This window comes from Brachypodium distachyon, chromosome 2 (genome assembly GCF_000005505.3).
Source record: "Brachypodium distachyon strain Bd21 chromosome 2, Brachypodium_distachyon_v3.0, whole genome shotgun sequence".
In the NCBI taxonomy this organism is placed as follows: Eukaryota; Viridiplantae; Streptophyta; class Magnoliopsida; order Poales; family Poaceae; genus Brachypodium; species Brachypodium distachyon.
In genome coordinates this window covers 4,117,222-4,139,676 of record NC_016132.3, presented here as the reverse complement: position 1 = coordinate 4,139,676, position 22,455 = coordinate 4,117,222, and the positions used below count along the sequence as shown (strand labels likewise).

The window sequence follows — 22,455 nt, the reverse complement described above, 5'->3', positions numbered from 1 at the left end:
TCACCAGAGGCCGCAAACTCCACCTTTCCCCTGCCTCTTTTCGCACTTTAGGGGGCTCGCGTCGCCGTGCACGTTTTCTAGGTGCCGGTACTGCCCTGTCCACGTCTAATCCAACATGATGCCATAGTACCACTCCAGTACTATTCCCTTCGTTCCCCGGCACAAAGGTGTTCGCCGCCTGTCATGATGGCACGGCCGGCCGGCATGCGCGTGCCATGGCCGGGCAGGCACGGTCGTCGGTCGATTGGACGCCCATATGCATATGCCTAGCCAAGCTTTACGAGTCGGTATTCCACCACAACGACCGTGTGCGTGCATCCGCCGCTCGTGATTTTTTTTTGTTTTTCGTACTGGAAAAGGAAGGAAAAGATGACGTGAGTGAGACGATGGATGGATTTAACCGCCGGCCGGAAAGCTTCGGCACCCTGTTGGAATTGCTTTTTTTTTTCTCAGGCAACGAAAGCTGCATACTTTCGCCTCGTACGTACGTGCGTACCTTCGTCATTGCCAACCCACCGGAACCAAAGATTCGATCGGGTGACGAGAACCTAGGCTTAATTTGGCTAAGCTCGATCTAGCACCTTTGCACGGCTAACAATCGATTAAGCAAATGCAATTGCTTATGTCTGGGCTTAGAGAGGACTAACGACGAGTTCAACCAGCCCTGCTGCCGCTGGCGTTGCAATCGCTGCTTTCAGTTCAGTGATCTCATACCTAGATCGAGAAGCACTCGATCGAGCTTTTTCAATACCGAAAATCCAAGTAGTAGTGCTACAAATATCATCGCTTTCCTCGCTCGTAGACAGGGAGTGAAAGAGGAGATCTCCTCCCGGATAACGCTTGCAAGTTGCAAAAGTGGAAGGCGCCATTCGGCATACATCACCGAAGTTCGCCACGAGATCAATGCTCCAAACAAGCAGATCTCCATTGTTATATGAAGAGGAATTAAAGTAGTGAACCCTGCACTCGATCGACTTTCTTTTCCCCTGGAAGGAATCCACATCTTGCATCACTCTCGATCTCGACCGCCAAGTGAAGGACACATAGATCGTCGATCGTGATCGATCGCTTTACACGGATAGATATATCAGCCGCGCATATGTATCTGCGATATTGGTGAAGGGCGCAGGGTGGTAGATCAGAATCATTAGATGCCCTGCCTGATTGCTTTTGCGCTGTTTACTCGTGTCGTTAAGCGAGTGTAATCTCGTGCCGACAGGCCGCTCCTGATGTACGGCTTCGTTCGAGAAGATCGAGAGGAGATATATAGATGTGGATTGATAAACTGTGTGAGACAGGATGCAGGTGCACGCAGGGACGGATCCATAGGCATACCTGCGCAACTTTGCCAAATTGGCCTTTGTGCCGTGATGGCAGCCTGATAGCCCATAACCCTCTCTTTTTTTTGACGAACTTTAATTTTTTTTTTTGACGAACTGCCCATAACCCCCTCACCAGCCCAACCAAAATCTGCGACGGTGACCGTGCATGAGCAGCACAGATTGGAAACTTGGAATCCAACTGCGGAGTCCCTTTTTAAGATGCCTCTTACCTTAAGCAGTTCGTCGTGGAGAATAAGATATGTGGTGCCAAACGAACGAATGCCTCTAGATCACCACGCCACCACGGACACATCGCACTGTTCAACTACTCCGTACATATCAAGAGAAGAGGACAAAAATGGCAGCTAGAGCATCTTTGCTCGCTGCCGAAGCCGTGCTAATTGTCACAACCAGGTTCGACGGCCGGCAAAAATTCTTTGCTCGTGCATAAAATTTGTTCGCAAATCAGACTTCGTAAATACTTTTTTGATAAAGAGACTTCGTAAATACCAACATGTACAGTATATTGCAGAGTGCAGACCAATTCTTCTCCAAAAGGCCTCATGCCTCGTGATGCATATTTACACGAGCATGCTATTTACAGAGCGAAGCAAGAACAGTTCATCGTGGCGAATAAAATATGTAGTGCCAAAACGAATGCCTCTACTAGATCGCCACGGAGACATCGCACTGTTCAACTACAAATAAACAGAAGAGGACAAAAACGGCAGCTAGAATACTATTTATGTAGTGTTTCTAGCTGCCGAAACCGTTTGTCACAACCAGGTTCCACGTCAGGCAAAGCTTCTTTGCTCGTGCACAAACTTATTCACTTTGTAGCTGCAAATCAGACTTCGTAAATACAAACAAGTAGTATAACACTGCAGACCAATTCTTCTCCAAAAAGCCTCAAGCCTCCTGATGCATACTTACACGAGCATGCTATTTACAGAGCGAAGCGAGAACGCGCCGCGGGGGCTCGAAAGACCGCCGGGAGTGCAGGACGGCCCAGTTGTCGATGAGAAGGATGTCGCCTTGCTGCCACGGGATCGCCACGCATTCCTCCTCCAGGATCTTGCCGCATTCGCCTATGACATCGGCGGGCAAGGGCGAGCCGTCGCCGAACGTGACGGCCTTGACAGGATCGTTCCGGGCGTCCTTCCACCCCGTGTAGGCGGCCACCATGCTGTTGAACCATATCTTCCTCCCCCGGGCCTCGTCCCACTTCACTGCCGGTATCGGACCCATCACCGTCTTAACTCCGTCGCCGGTCCATTCCAGCTTCATTCCAAGCTTCAAGGCCCTGTGTTGGGAGGATATACGGGTCAAAGTTCAGCTAAGACCAGCACCGTGAGTGAGTTACAAAGGTATTGGTGAAACTCCATTTCAGTTGACAATATGAACTTCCAACATCTTCATGTCTTTTACGACATGCCGGGCTCATGACGATCTAGATAAAAATGCAGTACGCAATATCATTGAAAGCCATTCAAGTACCTGAAAATTATGCAAGGGTTTTTACTAGACTGTACATGTGACGAGAAAATGACAATACAGTGGTGAGCTCTAGCCTCTCGACACACCTTGTAATCGACTCCCAATCAACTACCAACGTTCATCATGGATATTTTTTTAGATGAACATTCATCATGGAATTTCTAGATCAAAGCATGAAATTTGCAAATCAAAGTGGCGCGATTCTGAACTTTGATCATGCCAAATACAAATTTTGTCTTTACAGAAGGATATGACGATAAAAATAAGCCACCTAGTTTTGGAAATCACAACTGGGAGCAGCTTCAGAACATCTGACAAACGACTGATTTAACAAGTTCTGTCGATAACCAAGCCACACCAGCACCCCCCACAAACGCAGGACTGTGATTAGTGCCAAGCACTTGCAGTAGTACACTGGAAATCGATGGGGGATGTCCATTGTTTAAAATAAAAGCACTAGTTATTCAGAAGTAACCAGTTTAACACGTAGCTTTTTAAACAAACTTTGGACTTACTATGCAAGTTTCATTACACCGTAAAATGGTTCATTACACCGTAAAACTTTGCGCAACAAAAAAAAAGTTTCATTACACCCGAAGTTGCACTGTAAAAATGTTTACTTGGTAAAATGGTGCAGGTCATTCTATCTAGCTAAACGCAACGATGTTAAAGTGGATTTCCTTCACGAAAAAAGATGTTAAAGTGGAGTAACAGAAAAACCAGACCTTTCCTCGGCAACGGCTTTATCTTTTGTGAGAAATGTAGAATGCCATCCACGGCCAATTGGAGAAGATGGGTCGTCACCCTCTCCTAAGACCCTTGTGTATATTAGGCCATCCTTCTCCAATTTCTCCACAAATTCCGGGAATCTGTCCTTCATCCTTTTGTAAACATAATGGCTCAGCACTATTGGTGTCTCTCCACCACTCTTGGGCTCCACTTCACAGAAGAAGAACAATTTCGACGGAAAGGTTGGAACCTAGAAAAATAATATGATCTGGTGAGTTCCGATCGTGAAATTCCATATGAGATAAGTTTTGCATAACTGAAGTTCGTATGGTAACATTTGATCCTGAACAGGACGACAAACTAAACTGGACTGCTATGTTGGCCTCTTGTTTAAATCTCAAAATGCGAGGTTTCTACATCTTGGTACTTAATTGTTCTGAAAATTCAGCATATGCAACTAAATAACCGATGAGTTGATTGGTTTGCACTTACTTCTGAGCTAGTGCAGCATCGTATCAAGCCTAACCATCAGCATTCAGCATAGATGACTATCCTGATGATAATTGTAAGATAGAGTCAGGCTCGTGGCCGGGGCAGGATGTGTGCAGACCTGTGCCATCTCATGGTGGAAGGGGATCTTCTGGTCGGGCGGCGACTCGTTGGCGGTGAACACGCGCCCGACCACGTTGCTCCGGGGCGCCGCGCCGCCGACGTACGGCAGCTCCTCGTACCCGAACGCCTCCACGGCGCGGTCGAACTCCGCCGCCGTCCTCACCGGGAACCCGCGCAGCAGCACGGCCCCGGCCGCCCGCGCCAGCGGCTCCACCCTGGACGCCCGCTCCGACCGCACGGCCGCCAGGAACTCCTCCAGGCCTCCTAATCCCCCCGGGCCGCCGCGGAAGCTCGGGACGAGCACCGCCGGGAAGGCGACCCCCTCCACGGCCCGCTGCTGCGGGAGCCGCGCGTCCTGGAAGAAGCTGCTGCTGCCCGCCATCAGGGGGTTTGGTTTGGTTTCGCTGTTGATACGGTGGTGTGCGTGCGTGACTGACTGACTGTGGATGTGCGAGTGACTGGGCTGGGAGACGTGACGATGATGCTCGATGGGATGAACGTGGACGGGTTTCTGGAATAAGGGTGCGGGGAAAGGTTGGAGTGGCATGTGAGACTCGTCCGTGTGCAGTGAAGCTGGACGACGAGACACACACTTGTCGACGGCAAACTTTTTTTCGGGAACATGTGGATGGCAACTTATAGCGTTGGCCAGCCACGGCACGGCCTGCACCACTACTAATCGGGCTTACCTCAAGCCCCATTGACAGGAGGAGGCCGAGGCACGGTCCACCACCCCGGGCCTGTTTAGCCCGACGGGCCTCTCATACACATACAGTACATAACACGAAGCAAAATAAGTATAAAGACACAAAAATGCTAAATGGGTCAGGCCGTGTCGGCCCGCGAGGCCGAAGCCCAAGCCGTGTCACAGGCCAGCATGACTAATTTAGCCCCATGTCGGGCCGGCCAGCCGTGCCACAGGGCTTTTTACGAGAAGCCCGGCCCGGACCAGCTATAATAGCAACACGAGGCGTTTATATATTGTGAAATTAGTACAACGTGCGCTCAATTCCTTCGTCCCTCTTTTTCTTAATATATACTCCCCTCCGATTCTAAATTATTGTCTCAAATTTACACAAATTTAGTTATTACTGTTGCTATGTATGCACTACGTGTCTATGTATGCATGGACGGACCCACGTCGGAGGCAGCTGCCCCCACTAAATTGTTTCATCACCCTATATTTGTCCATGTTATATCATGTATGTCCTCACTCGGCTAAGTAATTTGCCCCACTCTGTTAATATTTAGCCTAATCAATGATTATTAGTCCAGGCGAACATTCACAGACTCGCCAGCCATAGATTTTTGCTCCCAGTCAAGTTTTTTTCTTGGATCCGCCCATGTACGTATGTCATGGTTATTAATTTATTATGATATTATTTGCGTCGTTCATTGTAATTTTGTCATATTTATTAACTTATTATGGACTACACTTTTTCGCTGTTAACGAGCTTAACGAGCGCCCGACGAGTATTAAACGAACCGAGCCGAGCAGGCTTCAGTGTTCATTAAAGTTATCAAGCTTAACGAGTCGATCTAGCCGAGCACGTTCGTTAGCCAGCCCTATTCAGAATGCTTGCTTTGACTGTGCACGTGTGTTTCTAGCTTGGTATCGTATTTCTGCGTTGTGAGATCGATACGATGCAGCGTGGTCTTTATATAGTGGTGGCCGGCCGCCAGTTGCAAGCAAAAGCAAACACACCGTAGATCAATTAATGCAACAATTAATTAATTGTAACCTACATGCGTGCGTGTTGCTTGCACAATTGTAATTTTCCAATCTTGGACGGGCCAAATGCTTAAATTTTACTACATACCTAATTATTCCCTGATAAAAAGGTAAAAAGAAAAAAGGTGGACTGAGCCCCCCCCCCCCCCCCCCCCCCCGCGCAACTAACATGGCTACGCCTCCTCCACCGTCTCCCACACCTCAATACTGGGTCCTAAAGAACTCCTGGGCGCACCACTGGACGAGGAAGGCTGCATCCGCATCAAGCGCGATGTCATCGACAGGCGTGGGCTCTGTGGACTCGCCATGCAGCCGTCCTACCCCGTCAAGATCTAAGGGCGTCTCCAAGGGTTAACCCCCATTTGTTCTACTTATTTCTCTATTTGAGGGGTTTTGGGATAAATGGGGATGAGTAAAATATCAAGTTGTCAAATGGTAATTTCTCATTTATCTCTTCATGAGTCTTTCACATGTGGGTCAAAAAGAAAAGTGGACAAGATTTGATTGAGTTTTGCCAAAATGGGGACTCCCCGTAGGGAACAAGTGGGGGGTGAAGGATTTGAGGGGTTTCCTTGGAGATGTTGTAGAGGGGCTACCACGACAATACTCAAACTCGCGGGTTTTTGACTAAGGAGAGCATAGGGTGCACCAGCAACCTCATCATATTGACTAACAGGGACTTAGGGGGCCACAAGGATTACCCAGGTTCGGGGTGTTGGGAATATGCCCTAGAGACAATCATGTATGATGTAATTCCCAATGTATTCATAAATATTATTAAGTTGTCCTTGTTTGAACATTTGATATGTATCATTGAATATGTGATTTGATTGTGGAACTATGTATTCATGTTATTCATACTAAATTGTCCTTAGTCATTGAGGTTGTGCTGGACACATAACCTAGACTAATGTGAAAGTTGGCTGATGACTCGGTTCCACTTGTCATGGGCATGGTGATGTCATTCCAGCTTACACGGACTCGGCTAAAGAGTTTAGCGAGTCGGACTGACCCATATTGAGATGTAACGAGTAGGTCGTCATTTGCATGTCTCAATCAATGTAATCCTTAGACCTGAGGTTATCGCACAATCCGAGTTGTGGATCACCAACTTAGGTTCTGTCAAACGTTGTTCCGTAACAGGGCGGTTATAAAGGCAGAGTTCGGGTTGACTGAGAATCAAACTGTGTGATGTGGATAACCAAGATGGGATTTTGCCTCTTCGACTGGAGAGATATTCTCTGGGCCCTCTCGAGTGATATGATTCGGGAAGCATGGCCATGCGCGACTTGGTTAACTGTTAATCGGGTCGATCGACTAAGAGTTAGTCGGATGAATCGTATATCACAGATCAAGAAGAGAGTTGAACTATTAAAGGGATGACGATTAATCGCCTATAGTTCGACAAGGTATATCGTGAGGCAAAAGGAACCAAGATGTATGTCACATTGGAAGGTACGTCGTCATGACTTGATGGTACTTGGGAGTCGGCACGTTCTGCTAGGAGCCGCTACCGATTGATCGATTGTGAGTCGGACTCCAATCGTGTCCAAGTCGCCATGAGCCTGCGGGGTCACACACTTAAGAGCGGGAGCAAGTATTTGGTCGGGTTGGACTCGAACTGGAATTGGGCTGACAATGCGAGTTGGACTCGCAGGGTGGATGGGCCACAAGGCTTGGAGCCCACTTCCACTCGATATATAAGCAGGGGCGTGGGATGCCTAAGGGGCACGGTTTTTCCACTCTCATGCGTTGAGAACTCTAGCCCGATTCAGTTCAACCGTCGCACCGGCCTAGCAGTCCGCCGCCGGAGCTCCTCCTCGCACGTGTGGATACCGGCAGAGGTGCTGTACGTTCAGCACTTCGACGATCGCGGGATTGGTTCGGCTGGATCGGATCGAGAGACTGCACTGCATCAAGGCGCCGCATCAATAATCCGCAACTGCGCGTCTAGTGGTAATACTCGTGGCCTTCTACCTCGGCTAGATCTTGGGAGTTCGCGTAGGAAAGGTTTTTGTTTATCTCTACGCGCCCCTTCACGGGGCCCTCAAGGAGGTAACACCCCTACGTCCTGCTTTGGTGTTTTGTATTGATCAAGGTTACAAGGAAGCTCTGGAGCTATGGTGCGCATATGGGATCTAGCGAGTAAGAAAAGGATGGCCCTTCCCGAACTCCCCTCCTTAGCCTTATATACAGTCGGCTAGGTATCGGACGTGACAATCGGAAAGATTACAATCGGATCAGTACATTCTGGTATGATTAGATTACGTTCCTTAGCTTGAGCAGCAACTAGGGCACTGGACCTTCGTATATTTGATGGGCCTTCGTGTGGGCCCCTGTTGAGCTGTAACAGGTATACAAAGGTTGAGTACCCGAAGGGTCATTCCCTCGTCAGATGCCCTAATTGAAGCTCCGGTCCACAATATATATCGATCAATATGCCTCGCTCCTACCTTTCACGTACCATCAGGCTGGCCTGTTAATTACAACTTCCTCTGTTACATAATTCTTATTTCAAATTTGCCAAAAAATAGACATATCTATTCTAAAAAACGTCTAAATACATGTAATATTTCGACAAGAATTATGGAACGGAGATAGTACAACCTATACTTGAAGTCCTCACACACTGTAATGGCCATGAATCAACACGTCCTCTAATGGCTTTCCATGCATTATATAGACTGCTATATATATATATATATAATATTGTAATTATGATGTGCATGCACTAGCTGTATTATCTATATACAAATTATACGTTTTGCAAATTCCGTAGACACGTACGCTACTTTTTTATTATTATAAACAGCAGACCGCCCATATCAATCAAATATGTATGGGCCCTCTCTGGCTCACCTCTCTTGTTCAGTGAAGCTGGACGACAGGACGACGACGAGACACACACTTGTCGACGGCAGACTTTTCTTCGAGAAAATGTCGATGGCAATTGATAGCCGGCCTGCACCGGTACTAACCGGGCTTACCTCAAGCCCCATATAAACAAGGCTGTGTCGTGCCCGCCCACTAAGGTCAAGGCACGGTCCAAAGCCTGGGCCCGTTTAGCCCGACAGGCTACATACATAACACAAAGAAAAAAGAAATATAAAACACAAATATGCTAAATGGATCAGGCCGTGCCGGACCGTGAGGCTGAAGCCCGAGCCGGGTCACGGGCCAGAATGACTCGTTTAGCCGCATGTCGGGGCGGGACGTTTTTTTCGAAAAGCCCGGCCCGGACCAGCTATAATGGCAACATGAGGGCGTTCTATTATTAAATTATTTTGTCTCAGAAAAATATACTCCGTACCTCTGTTTCTTAATATACATATCTAAGTCAAACTTTCTCGACTTTGGCCAATTTAGTAGCAAAAAAATACCTATATATGTAAAACCAAACAAATAAAATAAAAATTATATTTGATAATAGTCCTAACAGTACAGATTTTGTGTTGTACATATTGGTGTTATGTTGTAATAAAATAAAATCCTTATATGAGCCGGACCGTAAATTTTACGTGGCGACGACAAAATTAACATTTTCCAAGCACGAGTCAAGATGCCCACGTGGCGCGGTCAATCCTACGTGATAAAGGAAGACAAGTCAACAAGTCAAGCCTCTCATGCCATGGTCAAAAGGACAATTGAGCTTAAGTAGGGGGCAAGAAAGGTGTGAGGAGGAAAATCTTAGTCCATGGTGCACCATGTACCAAGCCCCCTTTTCTTCACTTGGTGCACACAAAAGTTATGGACCAAGAGGCTACTTTAACCATTTTGCACTCACTTTTCTTTCTCCCTCTCATGCTATGGTCAAAACGAGAATTGAGCTTGAGTAATGGACAATAAAATGTGTGAAGAGTGGACCCTTAGTCCATGGTGGACCATGTACCAAGCCCCTTTTTCTCATTTGGTGCACACAAAAGCTATTTACCAAGAGGCTACTTTTACCATTTTGCACTCACTTTTCTTTCTCCCTCAAGAATAGCCATGGTCTTTGTTATGAACCCCTAGGTTATAAATACCCCCCATGGAGGAATGTACCATTCACTCTCACTTGAATAAACTTAAGGGGAGAGGGCTAGAGAGCCTCTTTGAGAGGAGCTCTAGTTGGGGATCTCAGGAAGCCTCGTTCGGCCCGAGCCCGAAGGAGAGAGAATCGGGTTAGAGTTCTAAGGGTATCTCGACCTCACTACTTGGGAAGCCTCGTTCGGCCCAAGTACGAGACGGCCCCTTTCAACCTCTCGCTAAGTGATTCGGGGAGCCTCGATCGACCCGAACGCTTTGGCTAACGACCCCCTCGAAGCCTCTCCTAACATAGGACTAGGTCCACCGAACCTATTCAAAAAATATCGACGTGTCAACTTGTCCAAGTGTACGGCGACCTTCGCTATAAGGCCGGCGTACACGCCCTACTTTTATACTCGCACTCGTGCCATCGAGTTTTGGCACCCGCTACTCTAATTGTGTTCGAGAACAACAACAGTGGCGCCGACCTTGGCATCGGGTCCCCAACTTGCCGCGAAGTCTACACGGTTGCAAATGAAGAAAGCAAGTGCCTAGGGGGCTCCGAGGAAGAAGGAATCCTCACCAATCCGGACGTCGCCGCAAGCATGGTCGCCACGATGGAAGTCGCGGTTGCCCCTTCGCTACCGGCCGTCCCGGAAGGAACTGAGGTGCTCGAAACCGTCGTAGGCGGTCCTCGACACTCACCAACGTAGTGGCAAGGATCGGCGAGCTGCCTACGGTTGCCGCCCCCGCAGGGGATACGGAACTCGGCATGCCTCGCTCGATGGGCTTCACGCCACCTTCCGTACAACTGGTAGTGACCTTGCCCTCGGAACCTACAAGAGGAAACAATGTGGCGTCGGTAGGATCCGCGCCGGAAAACCAAGGAGTCCCGGCCTACGACCCCTCAAACCCAGGATTGCCTCCGCCGGCGCTCGCCGTGAGCGCCCATGGAGCTCCTTGGTATCATCCCTATTGGGGGCCTCCACCGCAAGGCGCTCTCCAAGTCACACATGATCAGCATCAACCTCGCTTTGCGAATGCCTCGCAAGCGCCCCTCGCTCCCCCCGTCGGGGTCGAGCAAGGTGGCAACCAGGTACCGCCTCAAGCTGCGCCTCGCGAGGACGAGACCCCAGCGTACATGGGAGCGAGCCAGTGGCAGAATCCGGAGCCCGTGCCGGCGGCGAAAGGAATTCCCATCGACGCTCCGACCCTCCAAGAAAACGCCGAGATCATTCTCCAAGCGACCCCTCTAGCGACGAAAGCAACGAGGGAGGACCTCACCACCGAAGGAACCAAAAGAATCGGCCGACTTGCAACCCGCTCACACGGGAGATCCAAGACGCGCCTTTTCGGCCAAGGTTCAAGCCACCTACAATACGGCCGTACGATGGGGAATCGAATCCTCTTCAATTCTTGGATGTCTACTCCACCGCCATACGGGCCGTCGGGGGAGGTCCCATCGAGATGTGCAACCTCTTTCCGCTCGCGCTCACCGGAATGGCGCAAACTTGGTTTTATAACCTGCGGAAGAACTCCGTGCACTCGTGGGAATGCCTCCAAGAGGTCTTCATCGCCAACTTTCAAGGAAACTTCAAAGAACCCGTGCAGGATCATGAGCTATACGCCGTGAAACAAAAACCGGGGGAATTCCTCCGAAGCTTTTTCCATCGCTTCGCGAAGGTACGAAGCCAAATCGCCAACCCGCTGTCGACCACCGTGATTGACGCATGCATGCAAGGCCTTCTTCAAGGAGAAGTGAATCGGGCCCTGAGTCGCAATCCTACAAGGACGACCGAGGAGCTCTATCGGATCTTGCAGGAATACGGTCGGGGCAAAAACGGGGACATTGCTAAGAAGGACGCGCCACGCGCCACTCCCGAAGGAACTCTCTCGTCCGAAAAAAACCCCTGCGCCCGCTTCATCTTCCAAGAAGAAGAGGAGGTGGGGGAAAAAGCCCCCCGGCGACCAAGCCCGGAAAATCTTCGCCGTCGAAGGACAAGCATAATTCCAAAAGAGTTGGCAACCCAAGAAGCCACCTCGTCCCGCCGAGGGAGGAACTGGAAGATGCCTCATCCACAACTCAGCAAGCCATAGCACCGAGGAGTGCAACACTCTCATCGCGGCTCGTGAAGAATTCCAAGCACGAATGCAGGCCCGGCGCAAGGATGAAAAAACAGCCGAACCTCCGCGCCCCACCAACGTCCTCGTTGCTGACCCGGCACCTAAGGAAGATAACCTCCCGTTTCAGGAACCCGTGCATCACGTCGAAGCGGCAACACAAGGAGTATGCTCGCGAAGTCAATGTCGTGGGAACCTTCACCCCGACACCACCACCAAAGTGGGCAAGCGTGCCAATTGCCTTCACCGAGGAAGATGCCAAGGGGATACGCTTCCCACACGGCGACGCCCTCTTCGTGATGGCGATCGTCGCAAATTGTGAGCTCAAAAAGATTCTTGTGGATGGTGGAAGCTCCGCCGACATCCTATATCTGAGCACTTTGAAGAAGCTGATGGAACCACAAGGGGGATCCCATTTCGGATTTCATGGCTTCTAACCATTTTTCGGAGTCTGGGCTCATTCAAAACTTCATGATCATTATCATTAGTTTCCTCTCTAGCTGATGCAGGATGCACGGGAACAGTTTCTGGTGCTGCGCTACACTCAAATTCGAGAGAAGGTTCAATAACCTCATCGAGCTCTACCTTCCTCCCACTCACTTCTTTCGAGAGAAACTCCTTCTCTAGAAAGAACCCGTTCTTAGTGACAAACACTTTTCCTTCGGATCTGTGATAGAAGGTGTACCCAATTGTTTCTTTAGGGTATCCTATGAAGACGCATTTTTCCGACTTGGGTTCGAGCTTATCAGGTTGTAGCCTTTTTACATAAGCTTCGCATCCCCAAACTTTAAGAAAGGACAGCTTAGGTTTCTTGCCAAACCATAATTCATACGGTGTCGTTTCAACGGATTTAGATGGTGCCCTATTTAAAGTGAATGCGGCTGTCTCTAATGCATAACCCCAAAACGACAGTGGCAAATCAGTAAGAGACATCATAGACCGTACCATATCCAATAAAGTACGATTACGACGTTCGGACACACCATTGCGTTGTGGTGTTCCAGGCGGCGTAAGTTGTGAAACAATTCCACATTGTCTTAAATGCGTGCCAAACTCGTAACTCAAATATTCACCTCCACGATCCGATCGTAGAAATTTAATTTTCTTGTTACGATGATTCTCCACTTCATTCTGAAATTCCTTGAATTTTTCAAATGTCTCAGACTTGTTTTTCATTAAGTAAATATACCCATATCTACTCAAGTCATCTGTGAAGGTTAGGAAGTAACGATATCCACCGCACGTTGTAACACTCATTGGTCCGCACACATCAGTATGTATGATTTCCAACAAGTCACTGGCCCGTTCCATTATGCCTGAAAACGGGGTTCTAGTCATCTTACCCATGAGGCATGGTTCACATGTATCAAATGATTCAAAATCAAGTGATTCAAGTAGTCCATCAGAATGGAGTTTCTTCATGCGTTTTATACCAATATGACCTAGACGGCAGTGCCACAAATATGTTGAACTATCATTATCCACTTTGCACCTTTTGGCATTAACATTATGAATATGTGTGTCACTACTATCGAGACTTAATAGAAATAAACCATTCACAAGTGGTGCATGACCATAAAAGATATTACTCATATAAATCGAACAACCATTATTCTCTGATTTAAATGAATAACCGTCTTGCATTAAACAAGATCCTGATATAATGTTCATGCTCAACGCAGGCACCAAATAACAATTACTAAGGTTTAAAACTAATCCCGAAGATAAATGTAGAGGGAGCGTGCCGACGGCGATCACATCAACTTTTGATCCATTCCCGACGCGCATAGTCACCTCATTTCTTGCTAGTCTTCGTTTATTCTGTAGCTCCTGTTTCGAGTTACAAATGTGAGCAACTGAACCAGTATCAAATACCCAGGTGCTACTATGAGTACTAGTAAGGTACACATCAATAACATGTATATCAAATATACCTTTGACATTGCCAGCCTTCTTATCTGCCAAGTACTTGGGGCAGTTACGCTTCCAGTGGCCAGTCCCCTTGCAGTAGAAGCACTCAGTATCCGGCTTAGGTCCAGATTTGGGCTTCTTCGCGGGAGTGGCAACAGTTTTGCCACCCTTCTTGAAATTTCCCTTCTTACCCTTTGCCTTCTTGAAACTGGTGGTCTTATTGACCATCAACACTTGATGCTCCTTTTTGATTTCCACCTCCGCGGTTTTTAACATCGCGAGGAGCTGAGGAAGTGTCCTATCCATCCCTTGCATATTGTAGTTCACCACAAAACTTTTATAGCTAGGTGGTAGTGACTGAAGAACCCGGTCAATGCCTAATTCATTAGGAATCTCAATTCCCAGTTGTCTCAGGCGGTCGGCGTACCCAGACATTCTGAGCATGTGCTCGCTAACGGAGCTGTTCTCCTCCATCTTGCAGTTAAAGAATCTTTCGGAGGCATCATACCTCTCCGCACGGGCTTGGGTCTGAAATAAAGTATTCAGTTCCCCAATCATAGCATATGCCGAGTGGTGCTCAAAACGCTTTTGGAGCTCAGGTTCCATACCAAGCAAGAGGCCGCACCTAACTACATTGTGGTCCTCAGATTGAGTCAGCCAAACGTTCCTAACGTCAGCAGACTCAGTTGCTGCGGGTTCTGCACCAAGTGCTGCATCAAAAACATAAGCCTTTTTGGCAGCTTCGAGGATAATCCTCACATTCCGGAACCAGTCCGTAAAGTTGCTTCCATTGGACTTCAGTTTATCTTTCTCTAAGAGAGTATTCATATTGAACGTAGTACGAGCCATTGATCTACAGCATATTTGCAAAGGTAATTAGACTAAGTTCATGATAATAAGTTCAAGCTAATCAAATTACTAATGAACTCCCACTAAAATCAACATCCCTCGGATTGTTTAGTGACACATGATCCAAATCCACTACACCAAGTCCGATCATCACGTGAGATGGAGTAGCTTCAATGGTAAACATCAGCATGTTGATCACATCATTCATATGACTCATGTTTAACCTTTCGGTTCCTTGTGTTCCGAGGCCATGTCTGTACATGCTAGGCTCGTCAAGTTAACCAAAGTATTCCTGCATGTGTAAAACTGGCTTACACCCGTTGTATGCGAACGTAGAGTTTATAACACCCGATCATCACGTGGTGCTTCAAAACGATGAACTTTTGCAACGGTGCATACTAAGGGAGAACACATTATTATCTTGATATTAACAATGAGGGATCATCTTATAATGCTACCGTCAACTAAGCAAAATAAGATGCATAAAAGGGATAAACATCACATGCATAAATAATGTGACATGATATGGCCTTCTCTTCGTGTGCCTTTGATCTCCATCTCCAAAGCACGGGCATGATCTCCATCATCACCAGCATGGCGCCTAGGTCCTCGGGCGTCATGTATAGTTGCCTCCACCAACTATTGCTACTACGACTATTGCTACTACTAGCGATAAAGTAAAGCAATTACATGGCGATTAAATCATTGACACGAAGGTCATACAATAATTAATGAGACAACCATACGGCTCCTGCCGGTTGCCAAACTCATCGACATGCAAGTCGTGAAATATTACAAAACATGATCATCTCATACATCAAATATATTATATCATATCTTGGCCATACCACATCACATGCCCCTGCAAAAACAAGTTAGACGCTTCTACTTTGTTGTTGCATGTTTTACGTGGCTTTAGGGGCTGCACTAAAAGAACCGTTCTTACTTACGCAAAAGCCACAACGGTGATATACAAATTGCTTATTAACCATATAGACCTCCCATTGCAAATCAGATTTCAACTATAGTGGGAGAGACAGACACCCGCGAGCCGCCTTATGCAATACAAGTTGCATGTTAATTGCGGAACCGGTCTCTTGTGCGAAGACAAGTAAGGTTGGTCCGAGCCGCTTCATCCCACTATCCCGCAAAATCCAATAGTGCACAAAGGAGGTAGCAATATGAACATCAACGCCCACAACTAAATTGTGTTCTACTCGTACAAAACATCTACGCATAGATCTAGCTCTGATACCACTGTTGGGCTCGTTGCATAGGAAACAAAAATTTTCCTACGAGAAGTGCGGAAGAAAACCCAAGAATATATATACTAGATGTATGTAACGAGAGGGATCATGAACACCATACCCTCGTAGACCGCTAAGCGTTACGATCACGAGATCGTTGTTGGTGTAGTGGAACTTTCAATGAGATCAATCTCAGTGCCGAACGGACGGCACCTCCTTGGTATCCACACGTTCAGCTTCACGTTGTCTCCTCCTTCCTCGATCCAGCAAGCGAGAGGGAGAGGTAGACGAGATCCCGGCTTCACTTTGTCTCGCGATATATTACTTGCCCGAGATTTGATCGTCGGTATCGCCATACCTAGTTTAATCTCGTTACCGGCAAGTTCTCTTTACTCGTTCCGTAATATAATACCCCCCGCAACTAAACACATTAGTCGCATGCTTGCAAGCTCATTAGGATATTATATTACCGAGAGGGCCCAGAGATATCTCTCCGTCACAAGGAGTGACAAATCCCAGTCTTGATCCATACAACCCAACAAGCACCTTCTGAGATACCTGAAAAACACCTTTATGATCACCCAGTTACGAGATGACGGTTGATGCCCACAAAGTATTCTTCCGGTACTAGGGAGTGGCATGATCTCATGGTCTAAAGAAATAATACTTGACATAATAAAACATAAGCAACTTAAACTTAAGTGACACGATCAAAAGCTATGTTTAGGTTTGGGTCTGTCCATCACATCATTCTCCTAATGATATGACCTCGTTATTAAATGACAACACATGTCTATGGTTAGGAAACCTTAACCATCTTTAATCAACGAGCTAATCTAGTAGAGGCGTATTAGGGACACGGTATTTGTTTATTTATCCACACATGTATTTGAGTTTCCAATCAATACAATTATAGCATGGGCAATAAACATTTATCAAGAACAATGAAATATGATAATAACAAATTTATTATTACCTCTAGGGCATATTTCCAACAGATACACCCAGATCGAGAAGATCGTGTACGCGCTTCTCATGGCCTCTCGAAGCTCCGTCATTACTTCATGGGCCACACCATCATGGTGCCAACTACCTTCCCACTGAAGGAAATCTTCGGCAACAAGGAGACCACCGGAAGAATCGCCAAATGGGCAACGGAATTGGCTCCTTTCTCGTTGGAACTCACGGCGAGAACGGCCATAAAATCCCAAGTCCTGGCTAACTTCGTGGCCGAGTGGCACGCTCCACTAGCCCCGCCCGAAGAAATCACATCCAAGACCGAGCCCCCCGAACCACATTGGATAATGAGGTTCGACGGCTCTAAGCGCCTCGACGGTGCGGGGGCTGGAGTCATACTCATCAGCCTTGCCGCTCCCGAAAGGAGATCATCAGCGCCCAACCGGCCTCTTCCCTATGAAACTTCGAGGGATCATAAGCGCCAACGAGGCCACGTCTACATAAGGCTTGTAAGTGCCCGTCGGGCAATACCTCAAGACAAGGAAGCAAGGATTAAAAAAACAAGTACTTGAGGAAAAATTAAGAGTGACACGAGACACTCACACGACTCATCGTCGTAAAAGATCCGCTGCCCCTGTGCCGCTCACCGAGGAACGCGGAAAGGCCTCCGTTGGCCCGAGCATCCTCTAAAAATGTCCACGGACATAGGTCGCTACTAGCGACTTGTTTCTTGGTGGATCCTAGTGTGCCTCGAGGCCATCCACCAAATAGAACCAAGTCTCCCGAGGACCGGAAGCTCCTTAAAACGCATTTAAGTGGAAACCGTAAATAAGCGAGTTATGCATGAGCTTACTGAAAGATCGGTATGGTCGACTAGAGGGGAGGGTGAATAGGCGACTATCAAATTTTACTTTTTTTTCACCTTTATGGGATACAAGCATCAATACATGGGTTCACTAAAACGTCTAAATGATGAACACTCCTAGTATGATGCAATAGTCGAAGCACGAGCACAAGCAATAGATAATCAATTGAAACTTGCTTGATAGCCTAAGCACAAGATAAAAAATTAAGCTTTGCGAGTAAGTAAAGGGGCAAGAATGATACCACACGGGGAGACGAAGATTTCACCCGAGTTCCACCTATTGGGGTCGGTGTACGTCTCCGTTTGGAGGAGTGTTCTACTACAAAGGTAGAGGCGCCACAAAGGCTCACTCTATTCTCCAACTCACCCACTACAAAGGTGGGATGAGCTCTCACAACACCACAAAGGTGAGGTGAATTCCACTAGTGGCTTCCTTGAGGGCGAACGCCGAACCCTTACAAACAAGGAGAAGGGCACAACTCCACAACTTAATTGGATGCTCCTTCCCGAATCCTCAATCACCTCCTCACAAGATTGGAGGCCTTGAACAGACACCTTCCGGCTGGGGATCCCAAAATCCCAAGAGTAACAAAATCCACAAAGAAAACAAGGGGAATCAACTTTTCAATTTGGTGATACCCTAGATCAAGATCTTCTCCTCCAATCCTCAAAGAATCAAGAGTGGGGAAGCACTAGGGAGGGAGATCTAGGAATTTGAAGCTCTTGTATTTAGGGGAGAGAGGAATAGCTTGGTGGAGAAGAAGTGCCGAGGTAGGGGATGACTCCTATTTAAAGGGCGCCTCAAAATCTGACTGTTAAGAGTATTTCGCGCAGCCGGGTGATAGAGAAGTAGCAGAGAGGTACTACCGCTCCGGTACCGCCCCACTACCGCTAGAAGACAGTAGCGTTTAGGTGCGGTTCCGGTACTGGGGTGGAACTACCGGCCTGGATATAGCTGCACTGCCGCCCTGGAGACATTTAAGCACTAAAGCCTTAGGCTAAGATTATGAGGTGGTCTCTCTCCAAGTAAGGAAATGGCTTTATGTGGGTGCAAATATAGTAGTTTTGTGTACGTGAAGTTGATTTACCCAAACCTTTTCCATGTGGACTCCCTCTTAATAGTACGGATTTCCTACGACTCAATATAAATAAAAAACCGTAAATCCTTCTACGCTTCTTTCCTTTTTGAGGGCAACGAACCGTCTTGTGCCATTTGATCTCACATCTGAAACACTCGAGCACAGGGTTAGTCCATGAGTCATGTTGTCATTAACACCAAAACACTTAGGAATCGAAATGCCCTTTCACTTACTTACCTCGGAGAACCATGCTAGCCGTATGCGAGACATCGCGCGGGCCTGCATGATAGTAATCGGGTTAAGGCTCCATAATAATCGCGGGAAAGCATAGCTTCCTGAAGTCCGAAGAGGGAGAATTCCGCATGAAATTTCCCGAACGGCAGGTCGAAATGTCCGGATCACTACCGGCATATCGATTGTGACCCTCACAAGGGTACTAGGACACATGGCTCGTAACCATGGCCTAAGGCACTGAAGCCAAGTCGTATCCCAACGGCGACAGCAATTGATGACACAAAAGTGTAATCATAGCGAACGATCACGAGCTGTATAAACTGAGGAAATATAGTACTTCACAAGAAGGAAATATAGTACTCCGAGAAACACATGTTGAGCCAAGTTAACATTTCCGATAATTGTCGACTACATGGTGAAACATGAGAAATACATGCTGAGTTAAGTTAACATTTCCGATAATGTTGACTACATAGTGAAGCATGAAACACAACAAAAAAGCTGTCTTACAACCTCTATGACTAAAAGCCTAAACATGCTAGCCATGAGGCTAAGTCAAGTGGAGATATGCAACATCGCATAAGTAAGCAGCTGAGGTGCATCACCACCTCCGAAGGCGACGAGGCTCACGCCTCACCATCACCCTCCTGAAGAGCAGGCTCAAGGCAACGCATGAAGCGTCGAGCCCGAGTGCGAAGAGGAGCACCCTGGTCCGTCAAAAACTTCTTCGCCCCGTGAGACAGCACACCCTCAAGCCCGTTCATCCTGGCACCGCCGTCCAGGACTGCCGCAACCGCCGACGAAACAAGTCGAGCACCCGTACTCAAGAGGCACTTCTTCACGGTAGGCTCGATGAGCTCCACCTGGGAAGTAAGCACCCTACTCGCCTCATCCACCGTGCGACACGGAGGAAGGTCCGGCTGAGAAACGCTCCTCAAGCAAATCATCGTCTCCCAAATCTCGGTGGCCTGAGCAAGCAAAAGCGAAACCACCTTGGGACGACGATCCGAAGGAGGGCGAGCACGAGGAGTGAGCATCGGGCCATCACTCGCTGCAGCCAACTCCACCTTGAGGGAAGTAGCCTCCGCTCGAGCGTGCTCCCTATCAAGGTTGGCACCCACCAAGTCCTGCTCAACTCGACGAGTCTTCGCAATCTCGTCCGCCTGACGCTCCTCAGCGAGCCGAGCCCTGGTCTCCATGGCCACGAGCTCCGCCGAAACACGGGAAAGCTCTCCGAAGCCAACTCGCACAAGGCAAGGGTAGACTTGGACATCTCCACGTCCAAAGTGGCAGAAAGTGCCCCCACCTGAGTCTTGAGAGCAGGAAGGGCGCCCACGGCCTCGACCAAACCCCTCACCTACAAAGAAGACGGAGTTAGCCCAAAAGCAAAACCAAAGGACCGAGGGAGACATGTCATGGACGCTCACCAGCTCCAGTGTCATGAGAGGGTCTCTCACCCGATCCTCGGTCGTCGGAAGCACTCCGTCCCTCGCTTGAGCCGGGGGCTCGCCCTCGGGAACCTCGGGAGCCGCGATCCTCGCACCTGAAAACAAACCAAGGAAACCATGTCAGAATCTTCAAAGAAGAGCGACACAGCCAAAGAGAAAGGCACTCACCCGAGGTAGGAGCATCCTCCTCGGGACGCTCGCGACCGATGGAGAACATCGGGACACCCGCACCGCTGGCTCCGGTTGACAACTCCACCACCGAGTCGCTCCGCACCTGAAGCCCTGTCTGGCGAGTGAAAGCCTCAACCTCGTGGCTCGAAGGAGGAAGCACGTGCTTAAGTCCAATCTTCTCCTTCATGTGCAGGTCCAAGGTCACCCTCAAAGGGGACCTCGATGTTGGAGATATGCCCTAGAGGCAATCATGTGATGATGTTATTTCCTATGTATTCATGAGTTATTGTTATTGTCCTTGAACATCATCACTGATATGTATCAATAAATACGTGATTTGTTTGTGAGACTATGTATTCTATGATGTTGTTCTAATGGTCCCTAGTCATTGAGGTTATGCGGACACATAATCTAGACTAGCAATGTGAATCAGTATGATGACTATGTTTCACAAGTCATAGGGCAAGGTGTTGCCGACTGATAGCATGGACTCGACAATGAGATTGTTGAGTCGGACAGACCCGCACTGAGACACAACGAGATGATTGTCATTTGTTAGTCTCAAGTATGATGTATATGCCAGTCCTACACCTGAGGTCATCGTATGAGCTTGGGATGTGAATCGGCCTACTTAGGGGTTGCCAAACGCTACTCCGTAACTGGGTGGTTATAAAGGTAGCTTTCGGGTTTGCTGAGAAGCATGCTGCGAGTCATGGTTGATCAAGATGGGATTTGCTCCTCCTGTTCGGAGAGATATCTCTGGGCCCTCTCGAGTGATCAGATTCGGAAAGCATGGCCATGCGACTTGGGTTAAGTGTTAACCCGTTCGGGAATCTGTATCACAGGAACGAGAAGAGACTCGAGCTATCCACAAGGATGACACGCACTCGCCTTGAGCTCGACACACATATCGCGAGGCAAAAGGAATGTTGCACATGTCACATTGTATGGTTCGTCAATATACCTTGTGGTTACTCGGGAGTTGGCACGTGCTGCTAGGCGCCGCTACCAACTATCGACTTGAGTCGGTGCCAGTGGACGAGTAAGGTGTTACTCGGGCCCGCAGTCCGAGCTCGTAGCCGTGGCCGACTGACCGCGAACCTGAAGGGTCACACGCTTAAGGGGTGGGAACCGAGTTGGATCGGATCCAACTCGTATCGGGCTTGGACTCCTAATGGGCCTCAAGTGTTGAGCCCACTATGGACGTCTATATAAGTGGAGGAGACCAACCCGTCTAGGGTTAACCCGAGTTTAGGCGCGAGTTAGACTCGGCCGTCACACCTCCACGCCCAAAGCCTTGCGATCGGATCTAGCAGTCCGCCGCACGGAGTTCCTCCCTGTACGTGTGGATACCTCGGAGGCGCTGCACCTGCGGCGCTTGGACAAACTGTTCGTGGGATCGGCGAGGAGGAGTAGGCTGTTCGACTACTCGGCATCGACGCGCTACATCGACTCTACTTCCGCTACGGGTCTGCGCGTCTAGTGGTAATCTCGTGATCCATTATCTACAGCATTGTTCCGGGCGGAAGCGGTAGAAAATTTTATTTTGTGCTAGCGTAGCATACCGCGTTCCCCAACACTCGACTCACCCACGACGGGATCTGCCGAATCCGCCGGAGCATAGTCATAAGAAGGAGAAGGAATCGGGGGAGCCTTCCTCTTGCATCTTGGGGACC

General features: G+C 48.3%; 1 protein-coding gene across 1 annotated transcript; it reads right to left on the bottom strand.

Annotated features, from left to right (window-relative positions):
• Positions 1–1,869: 1,869 nt before the first annotated feature.
• LOC100843245 (clavaminate synthase-like protein At3g21360) lies at positions 1,870–4,765 on the bottom strand. Its single transcript, XM_003564624.4, has 3 exons — positions 4,159–4,765; positions 3,545–3,798; positions 1,870–2,625 (listed from the first exon to the last, which is right to left on the bottom strand). The coding sequence occupies exons 1-3, from the start codon at positions 4,705–4,707 to the stop codon at positions 2,265–2,267; spliced, it is 1,164 nt and encodes a 387-aa protein (XP_003564672.2). The 5' UTR covers positions 4,708–4,765; the 3' UTR covers positions 1,870–2,264.
• Between the last annotated feature and the right edge of the window lie 17,690 nt (positions 4,766–22,455).

Excerpts from the sequence above, each read along its gene's own strand:
- LOC100843245 (XM_003564624.4), bottom strand. The coding sequence starts at position 4,707 with ATGCCACTCCAACCTTTCCCCGCACCCTTATTCCAGAAACCCGTCCAC. Across the intron at positions 3,799-4,158 it reads TCCACCATGAGATGGCACAG|GTTCCAACCTTTCCGTCGAA; the intron begins GTCTGCACACAT and ends TTATTTTTCTAG. Across the intron at positions 2,626-3,544 it reads AAAGCCGTTGCCGAGGAAAG|GGCCTTGAAGCTTGGAATGA; the intron begins GTCTGGTTTTTC and ends CTCCCAACACAG.